General features: G+C 45.9%; 1 protein-coding gene across 4 annotated transcripts in view; it reads left to right on the top strand.

The window, feature by feature from the left end:
• Positions 1–13,190, top strand: part of NOP9 (NOP9 nucleolar protein) — a 466,866-nt gene that overhangs the window by 279,672 nt on the left and 174,004 nt on the right. For 3 of the 4 annotated variants that reach the window (XM_069649902.1, XM_069649887.1, XM_069649892.1), the window contains one exon: positions 11,455–11,574. The exons of the other annotated variant lie outside the window; for it this stretch is intronic. In XM_069649902.1, the coding sequence (XP_069506003.1) occupies positions 11,455–11,574 (120 nt within the window). The remainder of the gene's footprint in view (positions 1–11,454; positions 11,575–13,190) is intronic. 4 annotated transcript variants of the gene reach the window in all.

Below are 13,190 nucleotides of genomic sequence, written 5' to 3'. Positions count from 1 at the left end.
TCAACCTGAATACGAGTTAACTCACAATGGACACCCCAGATACCCTTGGGTAAGGGAACTAGACAAGGATGTCCCTTATCCCCATTAGTTTTGCATTAGCAATGGAACCCATAGCTCAGCGAATTCGTCTCCACCCGAAGATTCAGGGGTTTGAAGTGGGAGGACAGTGCCACAAAGTTGCACTATACGCAGATGATGTGCTCTGCTTCCTGAGAGAGGCCTGAACCTCGATCCCTACACTTATAGGCCTGCTTGCCCAGTTTGCGATTGTCTCGGGATTTACGATAAACATGGCTAAATCGACAGGCTTGAACCTGTCAGAAGCCCCGGACACTCTGAACACCTTGCAGAATGCTTACTCCCTTAGCTGGAAGAGTACAAATATCATGTACCTCGGAGTACATCTAACACCTACCTTTAAGGGCTTATTGAGGGCCAACATCCCTACCTTATTAAAAGACTCAAAGGAATCCCTACAGAGGTGGGATCCACAAGAAATATCCTGGCTCGGACGCATCAGCGCAATTAAAATTACCTTGCTCCCTAGGCTTTTATGCACGTTTCAGGCCCTCCCTATTTTGATCCCAGAGCGAGACCTACTTGACCTACAGAAAGAAATAGGCCGCTTTGTATGGCAGCGTAAAACACCAAGAATTCAGCGTAAGCTCCTCACTCGGGGTCTGCAGCTAGGAGGCCTAGGGCTCCCCTCTATCCCAAGATACTATCGAGCAACCCAGATTGCTGCTATCCTGAGCTGGACTAATCCAATAGAGCCCCCCAAATGGCAGGACGTTGAACAGCACTCTTCTTGGGCCTCTCTCTGTCACCTATCCTTCCTATCACGGGAGGCGTGCATTTCTCAGACCTCTCCTTCCCGCCGCAGTAACTACACTCCGGTGTTGGGATAAATGCTGCGCGCAGAGAGGGATCCCGTATGGGCCCACTTTCCCTCATTATGCAGAACCCAGCCTTCCTCCCTGGGCTTCAACTCAATTCGTACCAGCTCTGGTCAATGGAGGACACCTTGAGACTACAAGAACTCTGTGCAGACAACTTGCCCCTGATCTTCATCCAATGCAAAGAGAAATTTAATCTCCCTGAAACCGAGAGATATAGATACATACAGCTTCGTCATTGGATAACTACTCCAAATACAAAGAGGGCAGCCACTAGGCCCCTGACAGGGTTAGAGCTAATGGCCTCAGTAGGGCAACATACCCGCAGGATAGCTACCTGTTATCGCCTCCTGGAAAATGTCCCAGAAGATGAGAAACTCCCCTATATGCTAACATGGGAGAGGGAGCTAGGGATTGAAGTGCCCCAAGAATCCTGGCAGAAGATTTGAGATAGAGCTCCTAGATCCTCAAGGTGCACAACAGTAAGGGAGTGTGCGCTTAAGATCTGTTTCCGATGGTATTTCTCCCCGCAGAAAATACATGCGATGAATCCAGATTACCCTGATTCATGCTGGCATAGATGTGGGGTGAGGGGAGATCTGGGTCACCTGTGGTGGCATTGCCCCACCATTCAAACCTATTGGCTGGAAATTAGATCAAAGATATATGCGGGACCTTGCTGCCCATGGACCCGCTGGTAATGCTGCTGGGTGATGCACCAGATGATGGATCGTATCCGCGGTCAGGCCCCAGAGGTGACCTGATTACCCAACTACTTATGGCAGCTCGCCTCACATGGGCCCGCTTTTGGAAAGAGGTAGAGGGCCCTCATATAGCCTATTGGTGAAGGTTTGGGAGTTCCTCGGAATGGAAAAGCTAACGGCCACGATGGAGGGCAAGACATCCAAATTCTCTTGCATCTGGGGGCCATTCCTGGAATACGTAGCTGAAAGGGAACACATGTTTTTCCAGCCTAAACTGGTCAAGTACCTCCTTCAACCATGACAAGCTTTGTGCACGAACAGAGCACTCCACGTACAGAAGCCTGAAATTATGTGGAACAATATAGAGGGCAATATCGCTAATAATGTGGATGCGGTGGGTTATTTTTTTCTTTTTTTTTTCTTTTCTCCTCCTCTCTCTTCTCTCTGTAGTTTTATATGCTGTGAAGTTAAGTTTTCTTCCTGAGCGTGTTGAAGTTATGAACAACAGATGAATTATAACTGTGTTAAAATAAAACTTCGAAGTGTTGATTAAGAGAAATGATTAATGTTGTATTTTTGCTGTGTTATGCGATGAATTCTATGTTTGATCGATGTTTCAATAAAAAGATACTGACAAAAAAAAGAAATGTATTGGAAATTCGTGTGGCTTCAACAGTTTTTGGGGAAATGTTGATAGTCAGAAAATCTTTGACATACATGACATTATTTTTACAGGAGGTATGGTTATGTACATCTTTTATTGTTGATGGTTATATGGTATTCAAAGAAATGGCAACATAGAGAATGGAAGACCCCCAGGGGGGCCTAATAACAATGGTACAAAATTCTGTGTTAGTGGAATCAGAGGTTTTCTCAGACACCACCTGTGGTCTGTTGGCTATTTGGGTGGTATTGAAGGAATTCCTATCCCTAAAGTCTTTGTTGCTAGTTAGCATTTATGATAACCTGTATCTTACTGATGTGAGTAGCTGTCTGAATAAATCAGGGGATATATGTGAAGTCTTTATTTGCTAATAAAATGGTACCCATGTTATGGTGGCAGGTGATTTAAACGCGGACTGCCTTTCGACCCTATATAATGATAGCAAACTTAAGGGTGAAATGTATAGATCCAATTCTTGAGTTGTGGTCAATGGGAAAATCATGGATTAGATTATTCGAAACATGGAATTTGAGGATCATGAATGGCTCAATACCATGGGGATGTTCCTCCGAGACCCACCTGGAGATCTTGTAACACATTTGCTTTTCTGTTATGTTATTTTGTTATTTGGCATTTTATATAGCGCTCTATATATCATTGGTATGACCTCAAAGCGCTGGTAGGTTGAACGCCCTCGGGGACTGCAGTCCCGGTCAGTCGAGAGAGCAGGCTGTATAGGGTGCTTGGGTGCTATGTGCGAATGCCTGATGGTAGCTTCAGTCTAGCATTAGGTGTGGTGGTATTTGATATCAGTTGAATGTGTGTAGTCTGTAAGAAGCTCACCAGGACTGGGTTTTGGCTGCATTTGGCCTGTGTAGAACACTTATGTGTGCATCTAGGCCCGAATTTCATGGTTATAGCTGCATTTTATCAGAATGTTTAGGTGTTCATGAAGTATTGTTCGTATGTGAGCAACTAGGCTGAATTGATAGAGGGGTGTAGCTGTGCTCTAATTGTGTGTTGGTGTAGAGTAGCGAGTGAACCTAATGATAGGAGAGGTGAGTGTCTGAGTCGAATTCTGATCTAACGAGCTCGGTATTCTGGATTTCAAGTGCGCATTTGTGATTGCTGCGTTCGGAGTAAACTTATTAGTGACTTAATAGGCGCTTTCGGTGGCGTCATTGCTCCTGATCTCATTGAATATTTGTCATCAGGTTGTAGGTCTCAGTCACCTTAGATGGTCTTAGTCGGTTTATGGAAAGATCCAGGTTTTTAGAGCTTTGCGGAAGGTCATGTGGTAATATACAGAAGGGTCGCCATTGACACAAAATGGTGGCTGTATTCTTGTTTTCAACATTTCTTGTGTTCTTGTCGTTTGTTGGTCCTTCCTCTCTCGTGCTGGGTGGGGGAGGTCTTGGTTAAGGACTTGTGTCTTCGGATGGAATCCTTGGTGAAGCCTGCCGCTGCTCCAGAGTGTCTGAGAAGACCTGAAAGGAGGGAGGAGTCTGAAACTTCAGTCCTTCGTCTTCTGGCATCCATGCCTGGAACCAGTTCCAACTGTAAGGCTGGCTGTCCTAAAAGGAGCTTAAGACAAGTCGACCACTGGACTTGAATCTGATGCGGAAGAAGAGAAGATGTCTGTAACAACTTACAGCGACCAGAGATGCTTGCTGAGTAACCGCTGCCTGTGCTGACCCTTTCTTCCAAGCGGCAGAGGAGTCCCGAAGACGACGTTTCTAACCCATTGACTGATGGGACCAATCATTCTTAAGATGTCCTGCATTTCGAGCCATCACACGACAAGCTGGGACCTTCCTGGGCTGCAAACCGTCAATACCCTGGGACCTCGAGGCTGAGTGCTGTCCAATGTTTTCCTAAGAATGAATCTCCGTGAAACTTGGTGGACTCCCGTTGGACCTCCAGAAGCAAAATTCCACTCAAAATAACCCCCCAATGCAAAGTCAGTTAGCCACTTCCTGGAAGGAAGATAAAAACGCCTAAGCAGAGCAGAGCAGAGCAGAGGAGAGTCATTCAGGGAGCCAGGCCAGCCAATGTTAAGTTAGCAAAAGTCAAGGTGAACTGAAGCACTTTTTGCAAGTAAGTAGAAAATATTGCACAATGTTTTAATAGTCTTTGTAGAAGTAGGGCCACAAGCTGATTAGGCTTGTGAGGTAAAGAAGCTGTTAGCAACTCCACAGATGCAACCAAGACAAGTCTCTGAGGACAGGTGAGGTTACACAACAAGAGGTAAGTTCTCTTCGACTGTACAGTACCTTTCGGTTGAAGAAAAGTGCAGCAGGTGGCTTCTGTTCCTGTGTAGCTCTGCAGATCCTGGTGTTCCTGGGTCTCAGTCGTGGGGACAAGAGGGAGGACTTCTGGGGACTCCTGCAATGGGACGGTCACCGACCGCAACCGGCAATCTTCAATCTTCAAACAAGTGACGCTTCAGTTTTTCAGATCGTCGTGTCTACCGCAAATTGTAACACCACGGTTCCCGGCTGTCGAGATGGGCTTTCCTTGGATCTGGGGTTCAGCACTCTGTTGAGGTGGCTCAGGCTCTGTCAGTCCTGCTTCCTGGGAGTTCAGAGGATCTTCCTGGAGCTCTTGGCCTGCCGAAAAGCAACACACACAATCTGGTGTTCCTCTTCCTGGCTATTCGGTTCCAGCAGCAACTGCAGTGGAAATTCAACCAGCTCTGAGAGGATGTCCCGGTGGCTTACTTTGGAGTTGATTGGTCCCACCAACTCAAGGGGAGAAGTTGTCCTTGCAGGGCTTCTCTAGTCAAAACGAATTTGGAGTTTCAGCACAGCAGCCGGGCTTCACCAGGCAAACCAATGGTCCAGGAGTTGCAGCAGGCATCCTCTTCAAGTTGTTCGTCTGAATCTTTCGTCCGGTGGTCGACTCTTGCCTTCTAAGCCAAAAAGCCTTGCCTTTTATGCAGGTTTCTCCCATTCATTCCAGCCGAGCTGTCAGTCACCCAGCAGGTTGGCTGTCCTTGCCGGACAGCTAGCTGGCCAATCACCTACGAGTGCGTTCCTGTCTCCTAGGAGACTAAGCACAGCGAGTTTCAGGCACCTCCCTTGCTTCCTGCCCCCGCCTGACACCCTGGAGCAAGAGGCTGGCTTCACACGTGAACCCCGCCAAAGACGGGCTTCACTCGTGAACCCTGCCAAAGACAAAACGAACAAAGGGACCAATCCTGGTTTGGCGTGCAGAGTACATTTCAAGAAGGACCTCTACACAAAGAAATGGCGAAAAAAAGACCAGGGCCATTTTGACAAAAATGGCACCGTTGGGTGCTTTACTGCAGCTGCGAACACAGCTCGCGCTAAATGCACACCACGGTAGTGTAAAGTAAACCACTGCCACCACCCATTCTCTGAGGAAAGGGTAAAACAAAAATGTTTAAATGAGAAGCTAGACGGGGGATACTAAGTAACCCCTCCAGCACCCTATTGTAAGATAGTGTGTGCTGGGTCTAGAACGTTACAACATAAGTGAAGTCAATTTCACTCCACTGCTCTTGGAAACAGTAGTTGATCCAAGAGAAGGTATTTTAAACCTTGAGAAATCTAAAGGACTTCCCTGTGCCACTGCACTGAAGGTGCTGTGTGACAACACGTAAAAAGATGCCGTTTATGGAGTTTGGCAGACTCCACAACCAAAAGAAACACAGAGTTCAAAATTACATTAAAATACACAAGAGAGTGGGGAAAAAGGGTCTCACTCTCTCCAGGTTAAAAATTCAAGTCCTCAAAATCCAGCAAAGTTGCTGGGCGTCTCTAAGTTAGATAGGAATTAGCACATTTCTGAGAATTCTCCCTAACAGTGTGATACTTGCTTGCTAAATGTTGGTGTTGTAACTGTCTATTCCTGGAACAGAATAAGTGCTAAGGGTTACAAAGTTATTACTTACCATTTTAAAGTGCATACTGCCATTCTTAGAAGTAATTGCCAAGTTCTTTCTTACCTTTTTATTTTGTGTTCATCTATTCTAAAAGTAATGTTGGAAGATAACTGTATTATTCCTTTTACATTATGGTTTATTTGCCAGAAGTATTGTGTTGGTTTTTTATATTGTGTTTATTACTTATAATAATACTTACTTTTCTAAAGAAGTCTCTTTGCCTGTGTTTATATATAACTATTTTTGGAGCTTATGGATCTGCTTAGATCACATGCTCTGCATAGTCTGACAACTAGTGGAAGTCGCATTACAAAATGTGTTTTCCAATTCAAACGGACGTCGACAGGGCGTGATTAGTAATACTATTCCCAGTGTGATGTGTACTGTACCCATGACCCTTCACGCTTTGAGGTCCCTCAGATTTGTTTTCTTCCACCATCGTAGTCGATCGCAACTGCAGAGTTCTCTTCCAGGCTGATGCCTTTAATTTACTACAGTTTTAACTGTAGACTTTCCTCCTTTCCGTTGTTGTTCGCTACGCCACACGACGGCTCCTGACGGACACTCATCTTGTCGACGACTGATTGATTGATGACCAGACACGACCATGCAGGCCTCTTCGGGCTTAGGCCTATTACAGTAGGGAGAGAGGGGGAGGTTCTCTATACTGACTTCTTTTTGAGAATGTTTATCCCATCATCCCCTTTTTTCTATTTTTACCCAACTGCCCTTTTTAAAACATAATGGACAAAACCCCATTTACATTTTGCCCCTCCTGCCACCGTAAATTCCTGTGGAAAGACATGCACCGCATGTGCAATCACTGTCTACCGAGGGATCGCACCAAAAAGCACTCTAAATCCTGTCAACTTTTTCAGCCAAAAACCCTAAAGGATCGGCTGACTAAACAATGGGCCGCTCACGCCATGCAGGCCGAGGCCTCCATAGACGTAACTGAAGACTCCAGCGAGGGCAGCTACGGGGTCATGAGTTACACTGAGGGCGATCGGGATCTGTCAGAACCCCAAGTGCAGGCCCTTGACTCCGAGAAGCATGCCGGCGGTCCTGTGATGGAGAAGACCCCAGCGGCCAGGACACACACAAATACACTAAGAACATACCCCATGGCGGAAACACTCAGCGACACCGTCGAGCGTCAAGGCCCATGCGGTGACCGGGGAGCTTAAGGTGCAGGGCCTAAATTAGTACTTATTGCCCTTGGATTAGATGAGTAGCCACCAGGTGACCCCAGTGCATATCAGTTCCCCATTCTCGAAAACCGATGGGCGCCTCAATTCACAAATTCTAAGTGAGGATGTGCCTCCTGTTCTCGGCTCCGTCACTGTGGAAACTCCTCTTGGGCACCCGCCTCCCAAACAATTCCATGCCGATGCCCCTCTGTCTCCAGTGCCCACAGATGTGCCAAATCTCTCCTCCCCCGACTCCTGTGAGGTTGTTAGTCAGCCACCACATCGACAAAGCCCCGTCTCCTATTTCAGCTGCACAGTCAGCCCACCGGTGGTATTGTCTCCGCCCTACTCCTTTCCCTGCTCTCTGCACCGAAGGATCGTCATCCTCTCCTCGATGCAGCCTCTGTTATGTCACCTGCACCGAGGGTGCTTGCCCTTAGTTTCTCCGCTTGTTGCTCTCACTGCGGCAGCACCATCTGGGCGTTGCCATCCTGAACAAGCAGAAGCCACTTCAATCACTCTCCCCGTTTGCAATCGGGGAGAGCTAAGTGAGCCCCCACCTGCCCCAACAGTCCCTCTGCTCGTAGCTTCGCCTGAGGAGGGTGCAACTGCCTTTGAAATGCATCTATTTGGCCCGGGTGTTCGGGTAAGCATCGCTCACAGTGCTATCCTGGTGGCGGCTGTCTCGGAATCAAGACCCCTTTTTCATAATACCCAAGGACAAGCTCGTCTGAACACCTCCTAGGTTCTCGCAAAGTTAATTTTAAAGTTCCATGTAAACTAATCCATAGAATTTCCCACCTTCACAATAAATCAAACTCAGCAGAAAGGAGCACATGATGTACGGAGGGCTGTCTTGTACTTTGTGACCACAACAAACCCCCCTAAGGAAAACAGACCAACTCTTTGTTTCCATGGCGCCGGGTAGAGAAGGCGACCACATATCAAAGAGCGCCATCTCCAAATGGATAGTCGGATGCATACAACTCTGCTATTCCCTATCCAAGAAAGTTCTACCTTTCACCCCAAGGGTTCACTCTACCAGAGGTACAGGAGCTACCTTAGGTTTCATTGCAAATGTCCTTCTGGACGCTATGTGCAGTGCTGCTAGATGGAGCTCCATCCATACGTTCACACAGCATTACTGCATTGACACACACTCTAAAGCAGATTCACAGGTTGGACAACCACTCCTAAAACATCTCTTTGCTGCTGTACCTTCTAACTTCCCACCTCCTTATCCAGATACTGCTCGCTAATCTATGCAGAGCATGTGATCTAAGAACACCACAAGCTCCAGAAGGGATACATTACTCGCTGTAATCGTATTTCTGGTGCTTGTATCTGCTCACATGCACCCACCCTTCCTCCCCTGCTGGAGTAGAAGGCGCATAGATGTTTTCTGGGTTATCACTGATTCTGCTTTATAACATTTGTACGTAAGCTACACTTCATGCAACCTCATGTCAAAAACAGACAATCTGAGGGAAATCGTTGCTTGAAGGACCATGAGTACAGTACACGTCACAATAGGGATAATATTACTAATCGCGCCCTGTCAACGTCCGTTTTTGAGTTTTGAAAACAAATCTTGTAATACTCTGAGACTTCCACTAAATGTCAGACTATGCAGAGCATGTGAATCTAAGCACATACAAGCACCAGAAATAGAATTACGGTGAGTAATGTATCCCATACACTCATATATATGAAAAAATAAAAAAGACCATATGTATGATATGAGTTCTTTGTACCTTGCCACAGCCCCCTCCCTCTTAAGATAAGTCTCGCTGCTCTGCAACGTTGTCATTATAGTGGGTGGTACAGGCCTGTACGAAGAGTTGGAGTTTCTGTATTGCCCAAGGATAGTCATATACAGTTTTACTTAGGTGGACTTTGGAAAAACTGTGACCAGTCCTAGAGATTCGCACTCGGAGCCGTCGTGGATGTCTAGATAGAATTGTACCCATTCATTTAACTGAATAATAAATCAGAGGGCTAAGTTTTACTGAAAGCCAAAGTACCAAAACATTTTATTATATATATATATACAAAAAAATGGGGGTGGAGAGGCCCCAAATAAAAAAAATTAAAAAAAACAATTTGGTATTTATAACCGATGGAATTGTTTTAAAATGACTATCTTGAGTAAATTCTTGTTCCTCTTTCAGATGGTGCCTAGTGTAGTACAGGTCGTCTTTCTCCAGAAGGTTCTGAGGGCCTTGTTGCGGGGGGAAGGGGACAAAGCTGAGAATTTCTTATGAGATGCTGATACTGACTAGAGGGGCAGGTTAATGTTCAGTAGGCTTTTATTGTCTTTTATATAAAAATGCAATGTACTTTAAATTTGGGAAATAATAAATACGGCAGCCAGTGAGCTGTAGTTGGAAAATATTGAAATCCCACAGGTTTAGAGTACCATTGTGTTATTCTACCCTTTTTACCCAACCCTCCCATCGTACACTCAAATTATATAAGACATTAAATAAGACACACCTCCAACCCCTTCTAATCCATAGCTTTATCCTTATTGGTCTCTCTATCCATTTTTATCTAATTTCCAGCCACTGTGATGGTTACATACTTGGAGATCATGAAGAGTCGAGCTCAAAATGTCATTATCTATCAAAGGCTTCTTACTCTGGAGGAATGGAGGCAAGGCAAAGCGTTTGTAACTTGATCTGACTTTGGTGCATTGTCCAATGACGGAGAAGCTCTCCTTGGTGTGGCACAACTGCCCCATTCAAGTAGCAAAGGGTGGCTGCTCCTCAGTGCGGCTCCCAGCTCCCTCTTTTTGGATATGGGCACTCCTGCACATGGACTATAGGTCGGAGTCCTTCACTGAGCCTTTTCCCTAACATGGGAGAGAGAGGGATCCTTACATAGCACCTCAGGTATTGCGCGATATGGACAGGAGGGGTTACCTTTAAACATTTAATTTGGTCAGAGCCTGGGAAGGTTGATTGCTCTGGTTCACAGTAGAGAGGGTGGACCATTTGAAACTGGTACCGCCGTCCCCCTTGTTTGGGCTGTGCAGTTCTATCCTTCATATCATTAAACCCCCTTTGTTCTTAGGTGTACCCATGGCAGCAAATGGACTGTATGCGTCTGACCTTGCTCGAATGATAAGAAAAAGGAGTCGGCTAGCCTGTGTTACAAGTATGCAGACATGTTGCTACTATCTATATGAACCAGGGGCAAGCCTAAAAAACTGTTCCAGCGCTTGACTGGACCAGTTTAGGGGAGAGTCTGTCTGTCTGTCAGGAACAAGCTTGTACTGCTGCTCATTGTTCAATTTTTTAAAATACTTTCCTTTGAAAGTCTACTGTTTGGGCGTGCAATTTTGGTCAAATCAACCAATTACATATACATGTGGAGGTAGGGATAAGGGGAACCCCTCATAACAAAAAAAGACTGATATTTGGTCGAGCAAGAGTGCAGAATGAAACTGCAGACTTTAAACACTTGTAGAATTATGCTGCTCTTGTTGTGGCTATTATCTTTTTGAGTGAAGCCTGCAGTGTGTTTGAGGCATGCCTTGCTGTCATCTCTGCAGAACCGGTTCTGTTTTTAACAAATTCTTCTCTTGATACTCCTGTGCTGTTCTTGGTGTCTGCATGAGGAAAAACTCCACTGCTTGTTCCGTGCCTGTACTTGTTACATGAGGGATGTTTGCAGTGCTTTTGCCTGCACTATAACTCTTATAAATTTGCGTGAGAATATTTTGAGTGAAGTTTGCCTTGATGCAGCCTTGGCATTTCCTAGACTGAGGGCGTGGGATGGGGTTGTGCTGCAGTTTCCTTGAGTTGCAAATGTCTACTATGGTCTGTTTTGTTCATGTTCTGTGTTGACGCTTCTACAGCTTGTGTTGCACATTGAAAGAATGTTGCACAACTGCTGCCTCTGCTGCACCTATTTGTGTGGCAGAAGGCTGCATTACTGTCTTTTTTTGTAAATGAAGCTTACACTCCTGATGCCCGTGCTTCAGCTGCCGATGCTCCAGCGTTGCATACGGATATTTGGCATGGCCCTGAAGATTTTCAACATTTTCTTTTTGCACCTGCTGACGTTTTTCTTTGTTTTGGCCCCATAGGCATTTCACTGCTTGGAACCAGCCTCTCGCCAGATTGCTTGCTCACCTCTTTTCCTTTCGCTCCTGTCCTACGAAGTCTATTATGGCTATGAGGATGGGAACAGCCCCTTGGAGCATCAGGTGAGAATCCCTGCACAGCTTCCTAGGTTCATGTATGTTTCCGAACAATCGCCCTTCCTCCCACTTTCCCCATGTCTGTATTTTCTTCATGCTCATGTCCTGTTTGCCATAAATAACGGGTTATCTGCTTTCTCAGTCTGGTTTTCAATGTGATGCCCAAACCGGGGCTGTGATTTGTTTTGCTGATTTGATCCTCCTAGAGTTCAGGTCCAATGCCTTTTATTTGCCCCATTTGTGATTCTAGTAGTTGGGAAAAGATTTGCTTTGTGTTACTTTAATAGCCTACTTCTTTGAGACCCCCAGCCTATTTGCTGTGTATTTGACTCTTCATGACAATAGAAGTGCATTTTCCAGTTCACTTACCTCAAATGTATGTCTTTGGTCAACACTGGCTAGTTGTCTGTCAGTGCAAGATGACCTTTTCCTAAACTGTATCTCTTTGTGTAGCACTACTGGTCCTTATGGCTGCTAGGGCATAGTTGATTCAATCTCCCTTTCTTTTTTCCTTTGGTGGATTTTATTATGTATCTTATTTGGGGAGTACTGTGCACCTTTTATTTGTACTGCAAAGTTGCCTTGTTAAACAGTGCAGCGGCCACAATAGCCACCTCCTTGTTTAGGCCAGTCTTTATCAACCACTGACTTTGTCTGCCTTGTTCCTGTATGGCAGTATTAATGGACGTTTATGATCTTGCCCTTTTTGTGGGGTCTGTCCACATCCCACAAAGAGCATCTGTGTGTTTGGAACTGGTTTGGACCGCATAGGAATCCCAGATACCCTAATCCAAAACCTGAGTGATGTCATGGATGCCACTGAACTGGTGAGTCAGGATTAGATAATGACTGAGTTTGATAGTTGTATGTCCTCTGATGGGTGCGCTGATGTAGCACCCTAGACGTTCATTGTGTATATCTGGGGGAATTTTGGAAGCCATGTTTGAATTAACCACTGGAAACTGTGTACTGGCTCTGCTAGGACCAAGAGGAATGCTGGGACTGCTATTGCCAAAGCCACCTTTTGTAAGGCGAAGTTCAAACACTATTGACCAACTAAAGCCACTCCTAAGTAAGGGGCTCCAAACACTGCAGCATTGCTATCCCACTGGCTGCAAGGTTGTCGCTCAGCTGCTTCTCTTGGCCACAAAGAGCTATCCTCCTGGAGCGGAGTCCCTTTGTCCCCCATTGTGACCTGCAGACTCTTGCTGTGTCATCTCGAAACTAACCACCTCCTGGCCTTCTTCACTGTCATGGCACTCAAAGCAGAGGTCGTTCTTTGATGGGATTCTGAAGTCCAGCTCTAGTCATTCTCTGCAGCTGTGAATCTACAAACTGAGACCGGAGCAACACTAGCTGGACCCAATTCAGACCTGAATAATCACCTCGGCCCCTGTGAGCCCTAGTCCTTCTCCACTGTAAACTCCACCATGAGTAGTCTCCCAAAGTCTTCTAATTTACTCTGAGGTACTGTTTTTCCGGGTACTCCCGGGACAAGATTTCCTACTCCTGTTGGTCGCCTCTCACTGGTAAACATTATTTTCTCATAGGTCGCAAAGTCCTTTCATTCAGCCACCCTCCTTTTGTGGTGGAACCTGGATGATGTATAAGAGGTGAGTTGG

Source organism: Ambystoma mexicanum, chromosome 1p (assembly GCF_040938575.1).
Source record: "Ambystoma mexicanum isolate Mex_15411 chromosome 1p, UKY_AmexF1_1, whole genome shotgun sequence".
Lineage (NCBI taxonomy): Eukaryota > Metazoa > Chordata > Amphibia > Caudata > Ambystomatidae > Ambystoma > Ambystoma mexicanum.
Note: the sequence above shows the minus strand (reverse complement) of the source record. Positions and strands in the feature narration are given on the sequence as shown.